This window comes from Pan paniscus, chromosome 6, assembly GCF_029289425.2.
Source record: "Pan paniscus chromosome 6, NHGRI_mPanPan1-v2.0_pri, whole genome shotgun sequence".
NCBI lineage: Eukaryota > Metazoa > Chordata > Mammalia > Primates > Hominidae > Pan > Pan paniscus.
This window is the reverse complement of record NC_073255.2, coordinates 83,707,672-83,726,200: the sequence shown is the minus strand read 5'-3', so window position 1 is coordinate 83,726,200 and position 18,529 is coordinate 83,707,672. Positions and strand designations below refer to the sequence as shown.

Here is an 18,529-nt window from a genome sequence, read left to right as displayed (position 1 = left end):
GTCACACTGCAAAGACTGAATCCCCGCCCTACACTTGCTGATGTTACAGGCCTGGGCAGTTTACTTAGCAGTTCTTTTTTTATTTTTATTTATTTATTTTAGAGATAGGGTGTCACTCTGGTCCCCAGGCTGGAGTGCAGTGGCGTGATCATGGCTCACAGCAGCTTCAAACTCCTGGGCTCAAGTGATCCTCCTGTGATCCTCCTGTCTCAGCCTCCCAAGTACCTGGGACTACAGGCATGGCCACCGCACTTGACAAATTTTTTTTTTTTTTTTTTTTTTTAGGCTGGGCATGGTGGCTCATGTCTGTAATCCCAGCACTTTGAGAGGCCAAGATGGGCGGATCACCTGAGGTCAGGAATTCAAGACCAACCTGACCAACATGGTGAAATCCCATCTCTACTAAAAATACAAAAATTAGCCGGGCTTGGTGGTGTGCACCTGCAATCCCAGCTACTGGGAAGCTGAGACAGGAGAATTGCTTGAACCCAGGAGGCAGAGGTTGCAGTGAGCTGAGATCACACCACTGCACTCCAGCCTGGGCAACAGAGCAAGACTCTGTCTCAAAAAAAAAAAAAAAAAAAAAAAAAAACTCTTTTTTTTTTGTAGAGATGGTGCCTTACTGTGTTGCTCAGGCTGTTCTCAAACTCCTGGCCTCAAGTAACCCTCCCACCTAAGCCTCCCAAAGTACTGGGATTACAGGTGTGCACCACCACACCTGGCTATTGAAAAAAAATTTTTTTTTTAGAGATGGGGTCTCGCTCTATTGCCCAGGCTGGTCTCAAACTCCTGTTCTCAAGCAATCCTCCAGCCTCAACCTCCCAAAGTGCTGGGATTACAGACATGAGCCACCCCACCCAGGCTTACTTAGCCTTTCTAAGCCTAAGAGATCTCAGGTACCTTGGTTTCTTCATCTGCAGAATGGAGCTGATTAATACTATTAAGTGTCTACTGGTAGGTTGTAGAGTTGTAAGACTTTATATAAGATAATTCATACAAAGGGGCCTGGTCTAAGCACTCATTAGTGCCATCAGCTTGATAATTATCACCACCGTTACCGCTAGTTCACTTCCTCATTCTTTTAAAAATGGCTATTTCTTACCCAAGAGCCGCCTGGCCTCATTGTTCATTGTTCCTTCGGGTCCTTTTCTTACAGTGTCTCCCCAGCCTGCGGCCCTTGCTGCTATCCTCCCCTCATCTAGGTCCAGAGCCTCTGCATCATCTTTTTTTTTTTGAGACGGAGTCTCACTCTGTCGCCCAGGCAGGAGTACGATGGCGGGATCTCGGCTCACTGCAACCTGCACCTCCCGTGTTCAAGCAATTCTGCCTCAGCCTCCCAAGTAGCTGGGATTATAGGCATGAGCCACCACACTCAGCTAATTTTTGTATTTTAGTAGAGATGGGGTTTCACCATGTTGGCTAGGCTGGTCTTGAACTCCTGGTCTCAGGTGATCTGCCCCCCTCGGCCTCCTAAAGTCTCTGCATCATCTTGGAGGCACCATGGATGCATCCTTCTGCTGTCTCCCTGTAACCCGGAGCTCCTATCTGCCAGTCCTACTGAAGCTCGTTTTACAGCCCACATTATATTGGGTCATTTCCATTTTCACATCTTTCATTTTGATTCCATTTTTCCTGTACTTTTATGCTATTAAATAGCTTCTGGCTGGGCATGGTGGCTCACACCTATAAGCCCAGCACTTTAGGAGGTTGAAGCAGTAGGATTGCTTGAGGCCAGGAGTTCAAGACCAGCCTGGGCAACATAATGAGACCCCGTCTCTATTTAAAAAAACCAACTAGCCAGGCATAGTGGTATGTGCCTGTGGTCCCAGCTACTCAGGAAGCTGAGGTGGGAGGATTGCCTGAGCCCAGGAGGTTGAGGCTGTAGTAAGCTATGATTGCACCACTGCACTCCAGCCTGGGTGACAGAGCAAGACCCTGTCTCCAAAAACTAATAATAATAGATTAAATAAAAATACAGCCAGGCGCGGTAGCTCACGCCTCTAATCCCAACACTGGGAGGCCAAGGCAGGGGGATCACCTCAGGACAGGAGTTTGAGAACAGCCTGGCCAACATGGCAAAACCCTGTCTCTACTAAAAATACAAAAATTAGCCAGGCGTGGTAATGTGCAACTATTATAATCCCAGCTACTTGGGAGGCTGAGACAGGAGAATCACTCGAACCCAGGAGGTGGAGGTTGCAGTGAGCCAAGATTGCGCCATTGCACTTCAGCCTGGGCGACAGGGCAAGACTCCGTCTCAAAACAACAACAACAACAAAAATAGCTTCCTCCCTGAATTCTCACCTCCAGGCTCCATCCAGCTCTACCCCAGCTGCCGCCGCTGCTGGCCCATTCCCCTCCACCTGCTGTCATCTCTTCTTGCCACTCAGAAGCCCACTGGCCTCCCACACGCAGCCTTACCTGCCTCCTGGCTTCTCCTCCATCCCCCCCGGCCCTCAGGCTGCATGCTCCATGCCCTTCCACTTTGGTGCCTTTACTTGTGGCACTTCCTCTGCCCAGAAGGCCTGTCATCTGTGTCCAGAACCCCAGACCCAGTCCCCTGCAGGCCCGAACCCCTCCACAGTACAGAGCGGGTGCTGGTTCAGGGCTTGGAACCAAAGAGCATGACCTTGGGTGAGTTTCTCCGCCTTTCTGAACAACAGCCCTCCAGACCCCAGAGTTCCTATGAGGCATATATGACAGAAGTGGGTAATGGCTGGGACAGTAGCTGGGCTGAGTTATCCCTCCTTTCCCTTTAAGAAGTCTTCCTTGAGCAGTGTCTCAGTTTAAAAGGTTTCTCTCTCCTTTCAACACTACAGCACAGAACTTTCCTGATTCTCAGCTATACACACACCCTCAGTGGATCCATAGTTACAGACTCACGGTATATTATTTTACGTGGCTTATGGGAATTTTAAAGATTTTAAAAATTTGTTACTATAAGATTTTTGCGTGTGTGTGTGAGCAAGGTTCATAATGACCACAAGTTTGAGCAATTGGTCAAGCAGTAGGAACAGTTATTTTTAGGGTAAATCTAAATCTCACCCATCATGGGTCCTCCCTAGAGGCCCTGAAGCAGTTTCTACCATTTTTCTTCCCTCCGTCCCTCCCTCCCTCCCTCCCTCCCTCCCTTCCTTCTTCCTTCTTTTCTAAGACAAGGTCTTGCTCTGTCATTCAGACGAGCATAGTGATGCAATCTCAGCTCACTGCAGCCTCCAATGCCTGGATCGCTCAAGTAATCCTCCCACCTCAGTCTCCAGAGTAGCTGGGAATACAGGCGCATGCCACCATACCCAGCTAATTTTTTTGTAGGGATGAGGTCTCACTATGTTGCCCAGGCTGGTCTTGAACTCCTGTCCTGAAGTGATCTTCCCACCTGAGTCTCCTAAGGTACTGGGATTACAGGCATGAGCCACCGCATCCAGCCCCATTTCTAGCATTTCCAACTACCTGGTGTGGTCCTCTTCCTCACGGCCCATATTCCTTACAGGCCTTCCCAAACCCCCTGGAACTTAACCATGTCCAGGTCAGCATCTTACAGATTTGGGTTTCTTGTCCTTCTATGTATTTATATGCCTTGTAAGTCCTTTCTGACTGCAGACAACCTTGATGGGCTCCGGAAGTATGGAGACTTTGCCCAGGGGTCTGTCTGCAGCCAGAATTTTGCCATTGTCATGGTGCCCCAGCCTATGTCATGGTGCCCCTGGCCTATGGTGCCAGGGGAAGAACATAGTTTAAACGGCTGTAATGCACTTGAGGAAATGTACAGGGAAGACAGTGCTTGGGACAGTTCTGTCACTGAGGACTAAGGTCCAGGGAAGGACGTGCTAAGAGGAAGCTGTAAGCACTGCGTCTCCATAGGAGAGAAGTACTGCTTCATGGAGAGGTTTAGGGGAATGAACTTTTCACTTCTTACTTGCATCTTTTTTTTTTTTCCTTTTTTGAGACAGGGTTTTTGCTCTGTTGCCCAGGCTGGAATGCAGTGGGGGCGATCACGGCTCACTGCAACCTCTGCCTGCTGGGCTTAAGCGATCCTCCCACCTCAGCCTCCCTAGTAGCTGGGACTACAGTTGTGCACCACCACACCTGGCTAATTTTTGTATTGGTTTGTAGAGACAGGGTTTCACCATGTTGTCCGGGCTGATCTCAAAATCCTGGCCTTAAGCGATCCTCCCACCTCAGCTTCCCAAAGTGCTGGCCAGAGATTCCTTCCTGACTGCTCTTACGCTCACCCTGCAGAGCCAACGACTGTGCTCAGGAGAGCCCCAAATCATGTGCTGTAGGGGAAGCATCGCATGTCATTCTTGTCCTCCCAGAGGACCCCATCTGATGGGGAAAGGACCCTGTAATTAGTTTCCTGGGGCTGTCAACAAATTCCCACTAATTGGGTGGCTGCATTCTCTCACCATCTTGCAAGGTAGGGCAATACTGTCTCTGAAAGCTCTAGGAAAGGCTCCATTTTTTTTTTTTTTTTTTTTGAGTGTCTCGCTCTGTCACCCAGGCTGGAGTGCAGTGGCGTGATTACTGCTTACTGCACTCTCAACCTCCTGGGCTTAAGCAATCCACCTGCCTCAACCTCCCTAATAGCTAGGACTACAGGCACACGCCACCACACCCAGCTAATTTTTGTATTTTTTAGTAGAGACACGGTTTCGCTGTGTTGGCCAGGCTGGTCTTGAACTCCTGACCTCAGGTGATCCTCCCGCCTCTGCCTCTCAAAGTGCTGGGATGACAGGTGTGAGTCACTGCGCCCGGCCGGGAAGGATTCTTTCTAGCTTCTCGTGGCCGCTGGCTGTCCTTGGCATTCCTTGGCTTGTAGACTCATCACTCATCTCTGTCTCATTTCATGCAGCATCCTCCCTGTGTGTCTCTGGATCCCTACATCTTCTTCGAGGATCACCAGTCATATTACATCCCATAATATGACCCTACTCCAGTGTGACCTCATCTTAACTAATTACATCTGCAAATGCCCTATTTGTAAATAAGATCATATTCATAGGTACGGGGTGGGGGGGGGGGGGGGTTGGGCGTGATTATATATTTTTGTGGGGCGGGGGTATACAATTCAACTTACAACAGAGGTTATACTGTTTAAAAATCAAGTCTGGTCAGGAGAAGAAAATATATAAGGAGATATGGATTTAAGAACATATTCATTAGCTGGGCGTGGTGGCAGGCACCTGTAGTCCCAGCTACTCGGGAGGCTGAGGTGGGAGAATCGCTTGAACTCAGGAGGCAGAGGTTGCAGTGAGCCGAGGTCACGCCACTGCACTCCAGCCTGGTGACAGAGCGAGACTCCGTCTCAAAAAAAAAAAGAACATATCTGAGAATTTAGAAAAACAGCAGCTGGATGTGGCAGTGTGCAGCTATAGTCCCAGCTACTTGAGAGGCTGAGGTAGGAGGATCACTGGAATCCAGGTGTTCAAGTCCCGCCAGCCTGGGCAACCTTGAGGTCAGGAGTTCGAGACCAGGATGGTCAACATAGCGAAACCCTGTCTCTACTAAAAATATAAAAATTAGCCAGGCATGGTGGCATACGCCTGTAGTCCCAGCTACTCGGGAGGCTGAGGCAGGAGAATCGCTTGAACCCAGGAGGCGGTGTTTGCAGTGAGCTGAGATCATGCCACTGCACTCCAGCCTGGGCAACAGAGTGAGACTCTGTCTAAACAGAAAAAAAAAAAAAAGTTTTTATTTCCAAAGGATAGATTCCTAGGAGTGAGATTACTGGGTCAAAGTTTTTTTTTTTTAACCTTTCATTATAGAAAAGTTCAAACGTATACAAATATGAAGACTAGTCCAAGAAGCCCTGGTATAGCCCCAGCATCAACAAGGAACTTGTGGCCAAACATATATCCTATGGACAAGGGGTCAGCATTTTCTGCAAAGAGCCAGTTAGTAAATATTTTAGGCTTTGCAGGCCTCATGGTCTCCATCGCAACCATTCAACTCTGCCTTTGTAATGCAGAAGCAGCCTCAGCTGATATTAAATGAATACATAAATGCATGAGAGTGGGTGAATTCTAATAAGATTTCTTTTCTTTCTTTTTTTCTTTTTTTTTTCTTTGTTGTTGTTGTTGTTGTTGTTGTTGAGAGTTTTGTTGTTGTCGCTGAGAGCTCTCTCAGCCAGGCTGGAGTGCAATTGTGGAATATCGGCTCACTGCAACCTCCGCCTCCCAGGTTCAAGCAATTCTCCTACCTCAGCCTCCCGAGTAGCAAGTAGCTGGGATTACAGGTGCCCGTCACCACACCCAGCTAATTTTTGTATTTTTAGTAGAGATGGGGTTTCACCATGTTGGCCAGGCTGGTCTCAAACTCCTGACCTCAGGTGATCCACCCACCTTGGCCTCCCAAAGTGCTGGGATTACAGGCATGAGCCACTGTGCCCGGCCATAAGCTTTATTTTCAAAACCAGGTGTTAGTCTGGTCTGGTTGTGGCTTGCAACTGTAGTTTGCTGATCCGTGGGTCTATACCATCAACCACCAGACTTTTTATTCTCCAGATTATTTGAAGTAAATCTTAGACATTGTATCATCTTGCCAGTAAATATTTCAGAATGAACCTGTTTAAAAAAAAAACAAACTCTTTAAAAATTAACCACAACATATTTATCACACCTAAAATTTTAAAGGTAATTCCTGGCTGGGGACAGTGGCTCATGCCTGTAATCCCAGTGTTTTGGGAGGCTGAGGTGGGAGGATCACTTGAAGCCAGGAGTTTGAGACCAGCCTGGGCAACATAGTGAGACCCCGTCTCTACCAAAAATGAAAATAACTGAGCATGATGTCATTCGCCAGTAATCCCAGCTACTCAGGAGGCTGAGGCAGGAGAATCGCTAGAGCCCAGGAGTTGGAGGCTGTGGTGAGCCATGATTGTGCCACTGCACATCAGCTTAGGGGACAGAAAAAGACCCTGTCTCAGGACGAAAAATAATAATAATAATAATAAAAACTAGAGTTTTTTCAGCCCCTTTGCAGAATTTTCCAGGAGATACATTCAAGAAAACCAAGATGTAGAGAAGTCTATATATGACAATCTAATTTTTGTAGAACAATGGCAAAATTAACCTCTTCAGTATGTAGGTATTTATGTGTATGTGTGGGTGTATGTATGTGATACATAACAGGTTTTTAACATGGGTTATAGGGATAGAATGACATCAAAACAGAAAAAGGATAAAATCTGTACCTAAGAAAACAGCCTACATGATATAATCCCTTTTCTGTGTTTGTGCAAATGGTACTCCTATGTATATGCACTTTGCAAAATTAAAAAGAGTTATGATTTGGCCGGGCACAGTGGCTCACGCCTGTAATCTCAGCACTTTGGGAGGCAGAGGTGGGAGGATCATTTGAGGTCAGAAGTTCGAGACCAGCCTGGCCAACATGGCGAAACCCCGTCTGTACTAAAAATACAAAAATTAGTTGGGCATGGTAGTGCACACCTGTAATCCCAGCTACTCGGGAGGCTGAGGCAGGAGAATTGCTTTGACACAGGAGGCAGGGGTTGCAGTGAGCCACGATCACACCACTGCACTCTAGCCTGGGCGACAGAGTAAGACTCTGCTCAAAAAAGAAAAAAACAAGGCCTGTAATCCCAGAACTTTGGGGCGCACGGATCACCTGAGGTCAGGATCTCGAGACCAGCCTGGCCAACCAACATGGTGAAACCGCGTCTCTATTAAAAATACAAAAATTAGCCGGGTTTGATGGCGGGTGCCTGTAGGCCCAGCTACTCGGGAGGCTGAGGTGGGAGAATCGCTTGAACCCAGGAGGCAGAGGTTGCAGTGAGCCAAGATCAGGCCACTGCACTCCAGCCTGGGTGACAGAGCGAGACTCCTCAAAAAAAAAAAAAAAAAAGTTAACGATTTTAAAAACGATTGAGAGGGAATGTTTAATGTCCCTTGATGTCATTAAGGAAGTACAAGGGAATTTGCTTAGAAGTTGGAAAATGCCCAAGAGTGTGGTAAAACAAAGACTTAGTGACCACCGCCGGTGCTGGCCAGCCGGAGAAGGCTCTGTGGAAGGTTTGGAGGGGAGAGAGGGGCAGCTGGATGCTCTTGGGCCATGGTCACTCCCTGATCTCTGCGCCTCTTCCTCCTGCTCCGGGAGAAATAATGTTTCCCTGGGGGATGAAAAGCATCTCTTTGTGCGGGCTTTAATTGCCATGTTGTTGTGCCAAGGGAGTGAGTGGCAGGCGGGAGCAGCAGCTGGGCACAGCCAATGCCAGGCAGTGGTGCCCACTCCCTCAGGACGGCCCAGCCAGCTGGCTCCTGGGAGCGCTGCCCACCTCTGCCCCCAGCTGGGCGCCTGCAGAGGAACCGACCACCCGTGGGGCTGGGGGAGGTTGGCTGGAGGAGGAGAAAGGGGCGGGCATCTGGGAGGGTCTCAGCCACTCAGAGGCTTATTCATCTCATCCTCCTTTCCCTCCCCCCTTCTTGTTTTTCAGACTGTCAGCATCAATAAGGCCATTAATACGCAGGAAGTGGCTGTAAAGGAAAAACACGCCAGAAATATCCTTTTGGATGTTGCTTGGAAGACCGACCCTGAGGGAGGTCAGCTCATGGGGACTGAGGTCAGGGCCAGGCTGCCTTGCTCAGCTCCAGGAAGGGGCAACCCTGCACAGGCCAGGTCCCTGCAGCTTCTGATGATGGCAGCTTCTCAGAGAGGGCTGGCTGCAGAGACCACAGACCTTCAGGGTGGCAGACACCAAAGAGGCTGTGGAGCCCAGGCCTTTCAACTTGCCAAAGATCCTGCTCCTTTCCTTAAGGACTTAAGCACTCCTTTTTTTCTTTTTCCCAAAGGGGTCTTGCCGTGTTGCCCAGGCTGGAGTGCAATGGCGTGATCATAGCTCACTGCAGCCTCAAACTCCTGGGTTCACGCAATCCTCTCGTCTCAGCCTCCCGAGTAGCTGGGACTACAGGTGTGCACCACTATGCCTGGCTAATTTATTTTATGATTTTTAGAGATGGGGTATTGCTCATTGCCCAAGCTGGCCTCAAGCAATCCTCCCTCCTCTGTAACCCCAAAGTGCTGGAATTACAGGGGAGAGCCACTGCACCTGGCCGACTCAAGCTTTGTAGAACCTCATAGTCACTTGAAAGTTACTTTCCTTTGAGAGACCTCCTGGGGGTCAGGAGGCATCTTCACCTATATTCAAAGCCCTCCAGGTCCTTTCTTTGCCTTTACAGGAACACAGGGACCACTCCCCTGGAGGTTGCATAATCAATAGTTATCTCCTTTTCTGAGCATGAAAGCAAAAAGAAAAAGAGAGTTTTTTTTTTTTTCTTTTTTGAGACAGAGTCCCACTCTGTTGCCCAGGCTGGAGGGCAGTGGCATGTTCTCGGCTCACTGTAACCTCTGCCTCCTGGATTCAAGCGATTCTTGTGCCTCAGCTTCCCAAGTAGCTGGGATGACAGGCGTGTGCCACCACACCCGGCTAATTTTTATAATTTTAGTAGGACCGGGGTTTTGCCATGTTGGCCAGGCTGGCCTTGAACGCCTGGCCTCAGCCTCCTAAAGTGCTGAGATCACAGGTATGAGCCACCATGCCTGGCCGAAAAAAAGAAAGTCTTAGCTTCAGAGGTTGGTTGGCCTTAAACTGAGGCAGGGGCTCTCTACCTTCGTGAACAGGTTCAACCTATGCCAGGGGGAAGAAGACAAGAGCCTTGAAGTGGATTAGGGAATGGGTGACTTGAAAGCCCTCTGTAAGCCCACCACACCCAGGAGCAGCCTGTGGCTTTGTAGAGAGGTGCAGGACCATGCTGGCTGATGAATCCCTAGGAATCTGCCTTTGAGTTGCAGAATCCAGGAACTGAAGCGCTTAATCCCCAAAGGCTGAAGGAGAGAGTCTGCCAGGGGGGTGGCTAAGCTTTTAACTCTCTGTGTGCTGGGCCAGAGCAAGGTGGAGTTCCGGGCAAGCAGAGTTGGGACTTTTTTTTTTTTTTTTTTGAGACAGTCTTGCTCTGTCGCCTAGGCTGGAGTGCAGTGGCATGATCTCAGCTCACCGAAACCTCCGCCTTCCAGGCTCAAGAGATCCACCTGCCTCAACCTCCCAAGTAGCTGGGACCACAGGTGTGTATCACTACCCCTGGCTAATTTTTGTATTTTTAGTAGAGACGGGGTTTTGCCATGTTGCTCAGGCTGGTTTCAAACTCCTGAGCTCAAGCAATCCTCCTGCCTTGGCCTCCCAAAGTGCTGGAATTACAGGCATGAGCCACCGCGCCCAACTTCGGAGGCCGCACCCAGCCTCAGAGGCTGGACTTCTGTCTGCAGTGGGAAGCTTCTCCTCACCTGGGCTCTTGGTTACTGTGTCACAGCCAGGCAAGCCAGAGCAGCTTGTCCCGAAGCCTTCTAGCCTCAACCCCTAGAGGCGACCCTCCAGGTTAGATAGCCAGAGAAGCCCAGCATTGCTTAGTGTGGTATATGAACTGCTGTTTGCTAGAGGGAAAGCAGCTTGCCTTTAGTGGGAAGATGCTTTGGCTGGAATTAGGATGGCGGCTGCAGAACCTCTCTGGGGTAACCCAGAAGTCCAGCCCTGTGCGAGCCTAGCTAGATCTTGCTCTTTTTTTCCCCAGAAAGACACAGGCCCCTTGGTTTCCTGCATCACGTTTGGTACCCTTGCGATGATTCAAAGCAAACCAAGAAAAGCCTTTATTTTAAACGGCCCAGTGGATTTTCTCAGAGGAAATGACTCAGCCCTGACCCTTACCTACGAATAATTTGTGATCAATCTGATAAAAGATATGAGTAAGGGAGAGACAGTTATCATCAGGCAGTGTGCTGTTCAGGACAAGACATGGGTGCAGAGAGGCCAGGCCTGCAGCGGCAGGGTCAGGTCACATGCTGCCGGGAGGCTCCCTGGGAGGAGGGAAGGGGCCCTGCAAGGAGATTCTGACATTCTGCCACTGGAACTCTCGGGCTCACTCTGGGACCTTGAGTGGGGCCTCCATGAGTCTTAGGTCACTTTCTGTTCAATCAAAGGTTGGACAAAGAAGATTTCAGGCCAGGTGTGGTGGCTCATGCCTATAATCCCAGCACTTTGGAAGGTGGAGGCGGGTGGATGACCTGAGGTCAGGAGTTCGAGACCAGCCTGGCCAACATGGTAAAACCCCATCCTACTGAAAAAACAAAAATTAGCCAGGTGTGGTGGCGGGTACCTGTAATCCCAGCTACTTGGGAGGCTGTGGCAGGAGAATCACTTGAACCTGGGAGGCAGAGGTTGCAGTGAGCCGAGATCGCGCCACTGTACTCCAGCCTGGGCAACAAGAGCCAAACTCCGTTTCAAAAAGAAAAAGATTTCAAAGATTTAACAGTCCAGCCCTAACATTCTATGAGTCTCTGATTCATAATTTCTAAATGGTGAATAAATGTTGAAAAATCAACTCCATACAGTAGGGTTTGAAATGCCTAATTAAAGATATCCCAAAGCTTTTGTTTTTTTTTGAGGCAGGGTCATGCACTGTCACCCAGGCTGGAGTGCAGTGACACAATCAGTTGGAGGCTCACTGCAGCCTCCAACTTTTAGGCTCAAGTGATCCTCCCACCTCAGCCTCCTGAGTAGCTGGGACTATAGGCACATGCCATCATGCCTGGCTAATTTTTTATAGAGATGGGGTCTCACTGTGGCCCAGGCTGGTCTTGAACTCCTAGCTAGGCTCAAGCAGTCCTCCCGCTGGGCCTCCCAAAGTGCTGCAATTACAGGCGTGAGCCACCATGCCCAGCACATTTATCTATTATCAGGTCTTTTATCAGCTGCCTTAGATACAAACTGAATAAGCATTAGGAAGTCTGACTTCAGAAATGCTGCTTACACATTTATCACAGATGCCTAAATGGTGAACAGGTTGGCCCGCCACCTTGGTATTCACTGCTGGAGGGCTGGGGACTGAGTCTTATTTTTCTTATTTTCTTTTTTTTCTCCCTGAATGGATTTTACAGGCTTTGACACATACTTGGGGCATAAAAATGCTTATATGTGAAAGAATGCCAGAAAGGTCTCCTTGCGCATTTCAAAGTCAGGGTGCCTGAGCCGGGTGTGGTGGTTCGCACCTGTAATCCCAGCACTTGGGGAGGCCCAGGCAGGAGGATCACATAGCCCAGGAATTCAAGACCAGCCTGGGCAACATAGTGAGACCCATCTCTACAAAAAATAAAAAATTAGCTAAGTGTGTTGGTGCATGCCTGTAGTCCCAGCTACTTGGGAGGCTGAGCAGGGAGGATCACTTAAGCCCAGAAGTTGGAGGCTGCAGTGAGCTATGATTGCACCAATGCACTCCCGACTGGGCAACAGAAGGAGACCCTGTCTCTAAAAAACAAATTAACAAAATTAATTTAAATTTAATAAAATAAAGCCAGGGTCCCCAACTAACTCTGCACTCAGCTTCGGTTTAGGAGGCTGCTCTCAGGAAAAGTAAGCACTGTCCACTGGGAGAAGGAGTGCGGGGAGGCTGGGGGTTGCTGGTCTCTCCTCACGGCTTCCTTGCAGTCTGCAGGGGCTGTGATTTAAGTGGAACCAAAAATTATTTCAGAAATCGCTCCTACACCAAGGCCAGGCGCAGTGGCTCACACCTGTAATCCCAGAACTTTGGGAGGCCAAGGTGGGTGGATCTCTTGAAGCCAGGAGTTCGAGACCAGCCTGAGCATCATGGTGAAACCCCGTCTCTACTAAAAAAACAAAAATTAGCCGGGCATGGTGGCGGGTGCCTGTGATCCCAGCTACTTGGGAGGCTGAGGCACGAGAATCACTTGAACCTGGGAGGTGGAGGTTGCAGTGAGCCAAGATTGTGCCACTGCACTCCAGCCTGGGCGACAGAGCGAGACCCTGTCTAAAAAAAAAAATAGAAAGAAAGAACGAACGAGAGAGAGAGGGAGGGAAGGAAGGAAGGAAGGAAGGGAGAGAGAGAAAGAGAGAAAGAAAGAGAGAAAAAGAAAGAAAAGGAAGGAAGGAAGAAAGAAAGAAAGAAAGACAGACTCCTACACCAAAAGCTGATTTTAGCTTCCAGACCCAAACATCTGTTTAAGCCCACCCCTCTCTAAATGAAGATGTCATCGAGGAAAGGAGCTTTATGGTATCTTCCAGTTCAGAAGCAAAATAACATGTGCTCTGGGTGAGTCATTTAGTTTCCTACCTGAGATGAGTCCTTCTGCCCTAAATGACAGTGCACTTGCGACCTGAGCCTTGCTGAGTAAAGCCTAAAGTTCCGGGCACAGAGTTGTCCTAACAACTGACAGTGCCCAGTTACTGGGTCTGTGAATCTTGTTGAAGCACACAATTACAAAAGTGGAAATTCTCTCCTCACTCCAAAAAGAGCTCACTAATGACAGAGATCTGGAATAGCCGAACTTAAAATCATGTGAGGCCAGAGGGACATTTGTTTATTTTTGAGATGGAGTCTCGCTCTGTCGCCCAGGCTGGAGTGCAGTGGTGCAATCTTGGCTTACTGCAACCTCCATCTCCCAGGTTCAAGCGATTCTCCTGCCTCAGCCTCCCGAGTAGGTGGGATTACAGGCATGCACCACCATGCCCGGCTAATTTTTGTACTTTTAGTAGAGACGGGGTTTCACCATGTTGGCCAGGCTGGTCTTGATATCCTGACCTCGTGATCTGCCCACCTCGGCCTCCCAGAGTCCTGTGATTACAGCCATGAGCCACCACGCCCAACCCTGATGGACATTTATTACATGCAAACTGACAACTATCTGCAGAGGGTGGGTGTGTTTAGAATTAGGCCTGGGGAGAAGTGGTTCCAGGATCCCATATATGGGGAATTCAAGGTGTGGAGAGATTGAAGGTGACCCTGAACAGGGCCAGGCAGGTTTATGGAAGAAGTCGGGTGTTCAGGTTTATGGAAAGGGCTTTTGTTGTTGCTGTTGTTGTTGAGGCGGAGTTTTGCTCGTTGCCCAGGCTGGAGTGCAATGGCACGATCTCAGCTCACTGCAATCTTTGCCTCCCAGGTTCAAGCAATTCTCCTGCCTCAGCCTCCCAAGTAGCTGGGATTACAGGCATGCGCCACCACACTGGGCTAATTTTGTATTTTTAGTAGAGATGGGGTTTCACCACATTGGTCAGGCTGATCTCGAACTCTGACCTCAGGTGATCCTCCCGCCTCAGCCTCCCAAAGTGCTGGGATTGGAGGTGTGAGCCACCGCGCTCCACCATGATGGACATTTATTACATGCAAACCAACGACTATCTGCAGGGAGTGGGTGTGTTTGGAATTAGGCCTGGGGAGAAGCGGTTCCAGGATTCCATATATGGGGAATTTAAGGTGTGGAGAGATTGAAGGTGCCCCTGAACAGGGCCAGGTGGGTTTACGGAAGAAGTGGGGTGTTGAGGTTTACAGAAAGGGCATTTTAAACAAAGATTGCTGCTGTCAAGGCAAGCACAAGGCTGGCTAAATGGAAAGGGGCTGGGAAATGCTGCCTGGAGGAGGAGCCAAGGGGTCAAGGTGCAGGACTCCCTGCAGGGACCAAGGTCCTTGACGAGGAGCAGAAGCACACCCTCACTTTTTTTTTTTTTTTTTTTTTTTGAGATGGAGTCTTGCTCTGTCACCCAGGCTGGAGTGCAGTGGCATGATCCTGGCTCACTGCAACCTCCACCTCCCGGATTCAAGCAATTCTCTTGCCTCAGCCTCCTGAGAAGCTGGGATTACAGGCGCCCACCGCCACGCCCAGCTAATTTTGTATTTTTAGTAGAGATGGAGTTTCGCCGTGTTGGTCAGGCTGATCTTAAACTCCTGAGCTCAGGTGATCCACCCACCTCGGCCCCCCAAAGTGCTGGGATTATAGGCGTGAGTCTCTGCACCTGGCTTGCACACCCTTACTTTTAATAATGCATAAGAAAGAACCTGAGGAAGCCCTCAAATGTTGTTTAAAAGTTAGGTGTCATAAGGCCAGACACAGTGGTTCATGCCTGTAACCCCAGCACTTTGCAAGGCCAAGAGGGGAGGACCACTTGAGGCCAGGAGCTTGAGACCAGCCTGGGCAACATAGCAAGATCTCATCTCTACCAAAAATTTAAAAATTAGCCGGGCACAGTGGTGCATGCCTATAGCCCCAGCTACTTGGGAGGCTGAGGTAGGAGGATTGCCTGAGCCCAGGAGTTCGAGGTTACAGTGAGCTATGATCACACCACTGCACTCCAGTCTGGGTGACAGAGTAAGACCCTATCTCAACCACCACAACAAATAGCTGTAGTTATTCCCGAAGGACACATCATCAACTCAGCATTCTCATAGAAAGGACAACCCAATACCACCGTGGCCTACAGGGTATTTGTGCAAATTAGAAAAAGACACACCTCTCTCTCAAGATGCTTACATCTCGGGAAATTGTCTACTCAAGTGGATTTTATTAAAATAAGTATTCCCATCTGCCCTAAAACTCCCAGAAGGAATGTACAGTTCTATGGTGTCTTAGCTCTGAGCGGCGCTCCCTCCAAGGCACTGCCAACCACGACTTGCACTACTGCTCGGTCCCCTGCAGTGGCTGTGTGCAGGCTTGGTCCCCTGCAGTGGCTGGGTGCAGCCTCTATCCCCTGTGATGGCTGGGTGCAGGCTCAGTCCCCTGCAGTGGCTGGGTGCAGGCTCAGTCCCCTGCAGTGACTGGCAGAGCCCATCCGTTGTTTTCCATAACCCCCCCTCACCGTGCATACTGGGCACCCACCATGAGAAAGGGGCACAGACCTTCTGGTCTGTTGTCAACTGCCTGCCTCTGTCTAGCAATGCAGTGCTCTGCTGGAAGTTCTGCCATGTGTTCCACAAACTCCTCCGAGATGGACACCCGAACGTGAGTTCCTGGGGCTGTGGGGTGGCAGGGAGCCAGGGATCCTTGTGGGGAAAGTGACTGCCTGGGCCACAGAGGCTGCTGTCCTCTCCCACACTGCCCCCTTCTCCTGGCCTTTGGGTTCCCCATTAGAGTTGGGTGAGTCTCCCTCCCATCAGCCTGTCCCCCTGCCCTAGGTTCACCTCCGCCTCTCTCCATCCTCCTTCCCTTTGTCTTTCTTTCCTTCTCCATTCTCTCACAGGCTGTTCTTTTGCCCCTGCAGGTCCTGAAGGACTCTCTGAGATACAGAAATGAATTGAGTGACATGAGCAGGATGTGGGTGAGTTTGGAGATGTACTCAGGAGCCACGTGCTTCTCCTTTCCTTCCTCAGAGGCCACAGAGCAAGGACTGGAGGGTGAAATAAATTCATCTCCTTCAGCTTGTTGAGGATTTCTCCCATGGGTGCCAGAGACGGACTAAGGATGCCCCCAAAGAGTACCATGATATCCATAGTCTTGCCTGGGGTCTCTGGATGCTTCAGGAAAGTTCCAGGGCCTGGGAGCTTCTCCTGCCAATGAAAACTCATAAACTCATGTCACAAAGCTGTCCAAGGTTGGGATCCCTCAGCAGTAGCTACATGGCCATGTTTCCTGCTTTTTTTTTTTTTTTTTTTTGGTAGAGACGGGGTCTTGCTATGCTGCCCAGGCTGGTCTTGAACTCCTGGCCTCAAGTGATCCTCCCACCTCAGCCTCCCAAAGTGCTGGGATCACACACATGAGCCACTGTGCCCAGCCCACAGTTCCTACTTCTCTTCTCCTTCCACTGGTCCCGTTGGAGTCATAGTGCATTGAGAATTAGAATTAGCATACCCAATTCTTAATGCCAGAGCTTTTTCTTTCCTGTTTAGAGATTATCAGTGCTTTAGGATGAGGGGGGAGGTAGGTGGCAATATCACAGTCAATGGAAAAGAGCATTTCTGTACACACACCACAATCACCCCAGATTCTGATGTCCGTGGGTGTGTATATGGAGAGGGGTAATCTGCATTTTGAAGAATCTCTCTTGGCCAGGCGCAGTGGCTCACGCCTGTAATCCTAGCACTTTGGGAGGCCGAGGCAGGCAGATCACCTGAGGCCAGGAGTTTGAGACCAACCTGGCCAACATGGTGAAACCCGGGCTCTATTAAAAATACAAAAATTAGCCGGGTGTGGTGGCGTGTGCCTGTAATCCCAGCTACTCGGGAGGCTGAGGCAGGAGAATCGCTTGAACCTAGGAGGCGAAGGTTGTGGTGAGCCAAGATTGGGCCACTGCACTCCAGCCTGGGTGACAGAGTGAGACTCTGTCTCAAAAAAAAAAAAAAAATCTCCCTGGTTGATTCTGATATGTTCTTTTGCCTCTACCAGTTGAGAACTACTACTTTAGCCTTTTTGCAAAGTCTTACCTGTATCTGTCTGCACCTATAAAATGTTGGCAACTATGTAGTCCTATCTACCTATCATAGGTGAGGAAACACAGGCCCAGAAAGGGAAGCAACTTGTCCTAAAGTCACAAAATTAGGTACCAGAACAAAGTTGAGAGTTGTCCCCAGATTTCCCAACTGTGCGCTAGAAAACGTTCCCTGTAACATGTAAAGCTTAGGTCTTTTTCCTTTTTGTTAGAATTTGCCTGGTATATATTTCTTCATCTTTTTACTTTAAGCATTCCTATATTTTTATGTTTTAGAAATAACACTTATAAATAACATTTGGTTGGATTTTGTGTGGTTTGTGGTGGTTGTTTTTTTATCCAGGATGGTAGTCTTTGTCTTTTAACTGGGCATTTAGTCTATTTACATTTATTATGCTACATGGTATGTTTAGATTTATGTCTCCCATTTTATTCTATGTTTTCTATTTGTCCCATCTGTTCTACTTCTATTTCTCTCATTCCTTGCCTTCTTTTGGATTGGCTGGGTATTTTTTTCTCATTCTGTTTTTTCCTCATTACTATTTGGGAGGTTAAAAAACAAATCTACTTTTTTTGTTTTTGGCATGTTCTCTAATAATTACAAAATGCTTGCTTGTTTTATCTAGGTCTACCTTTCGTATCTTTGTTTCCTGTATAACACAAAGACTTGAGAATATTTTAGTTCCATTCAGTCCCTCAATTTATCTGTTAGCATAACCATGTATTTTGGTTTTGGTTATGTTTATCTTTAAATTCTGTAAGTTATTGTTTTATTTTCCTTGTTTTATTCTGTGCTCTCCATAGACCTTTCATCTGAGATCACTTTCTTTCTGCCTGAATTATTTCCTTTCTAACTTCCATAATTGAGAGCCTACTGGTGGCTGACACTGTGTTTGCTTGTTTAAGGATGTCGTTTTTGGCCAGGCGCAGTGGCTCATGCCTGTAATCCCAGCACTTTGGGAGGCCGAGGCGGGCGGATCACGAGGTCAGGAGATCGAGACCATCCTGGCTAACACGGTGAAACCCCCGTCTCTACTAAAAAAATACAGAAAATTAGCCGGGCGTGGTGGTGGGTGCCTGTAGTCCCAGCTACTCAGGAGGCTGAGGCAGGAGAACGGCGTGAACCCGGGAGGCGGAGTTCACAGTGAGCCGAGATCGCACCACTGCACTCCAGCCTAGGTGACAGAGAGAGACTTCGTCTCAAAAAAAAACAAAAAAAAAACAAAAAAAAAGAATGTCTTTTTTTTTTTTTTTTTTTTTTTTTTTAGAGACAGAGTCTTGTTCTGTTGCCTGGGCCAGAGTACACTGGCATAATCT

General features: G+C 48.8%; 1 protein-coding gene across 3 annotated transcripts in view; it reads left to right on the top strand.

Annotated features, from left to right (window-relative positions):
• LOC129398227 (huntingtin-interacting protein 1-like) overlaps window positions 1-18,529 on the top strand; it is a 78,955-nt gene that overhangs the window by 4,026 nt on the left and 56,400 nt on the right. For all 3 annotated transcript variants that reach the window (XM_055115059.2, XM_063605789.1, XM_055115060.2), the window contains exons 2-4: window positions 8,450-8,513; window positions 15,647-15,789; window positions 16,049-16,105. In XM_055115059.2, the coding sequence (XP_054971034.1) occupies window positions 8,450-8,513; window positions 15,647-15,789; window positions 16,049-16,105 (264 nt within the window). The remainder of the gene's footprint in view (window positions 1-8,449; window positions 8,514-15,646; window positions 15,790-16,048; window positions 16,106-18,529) is intronic.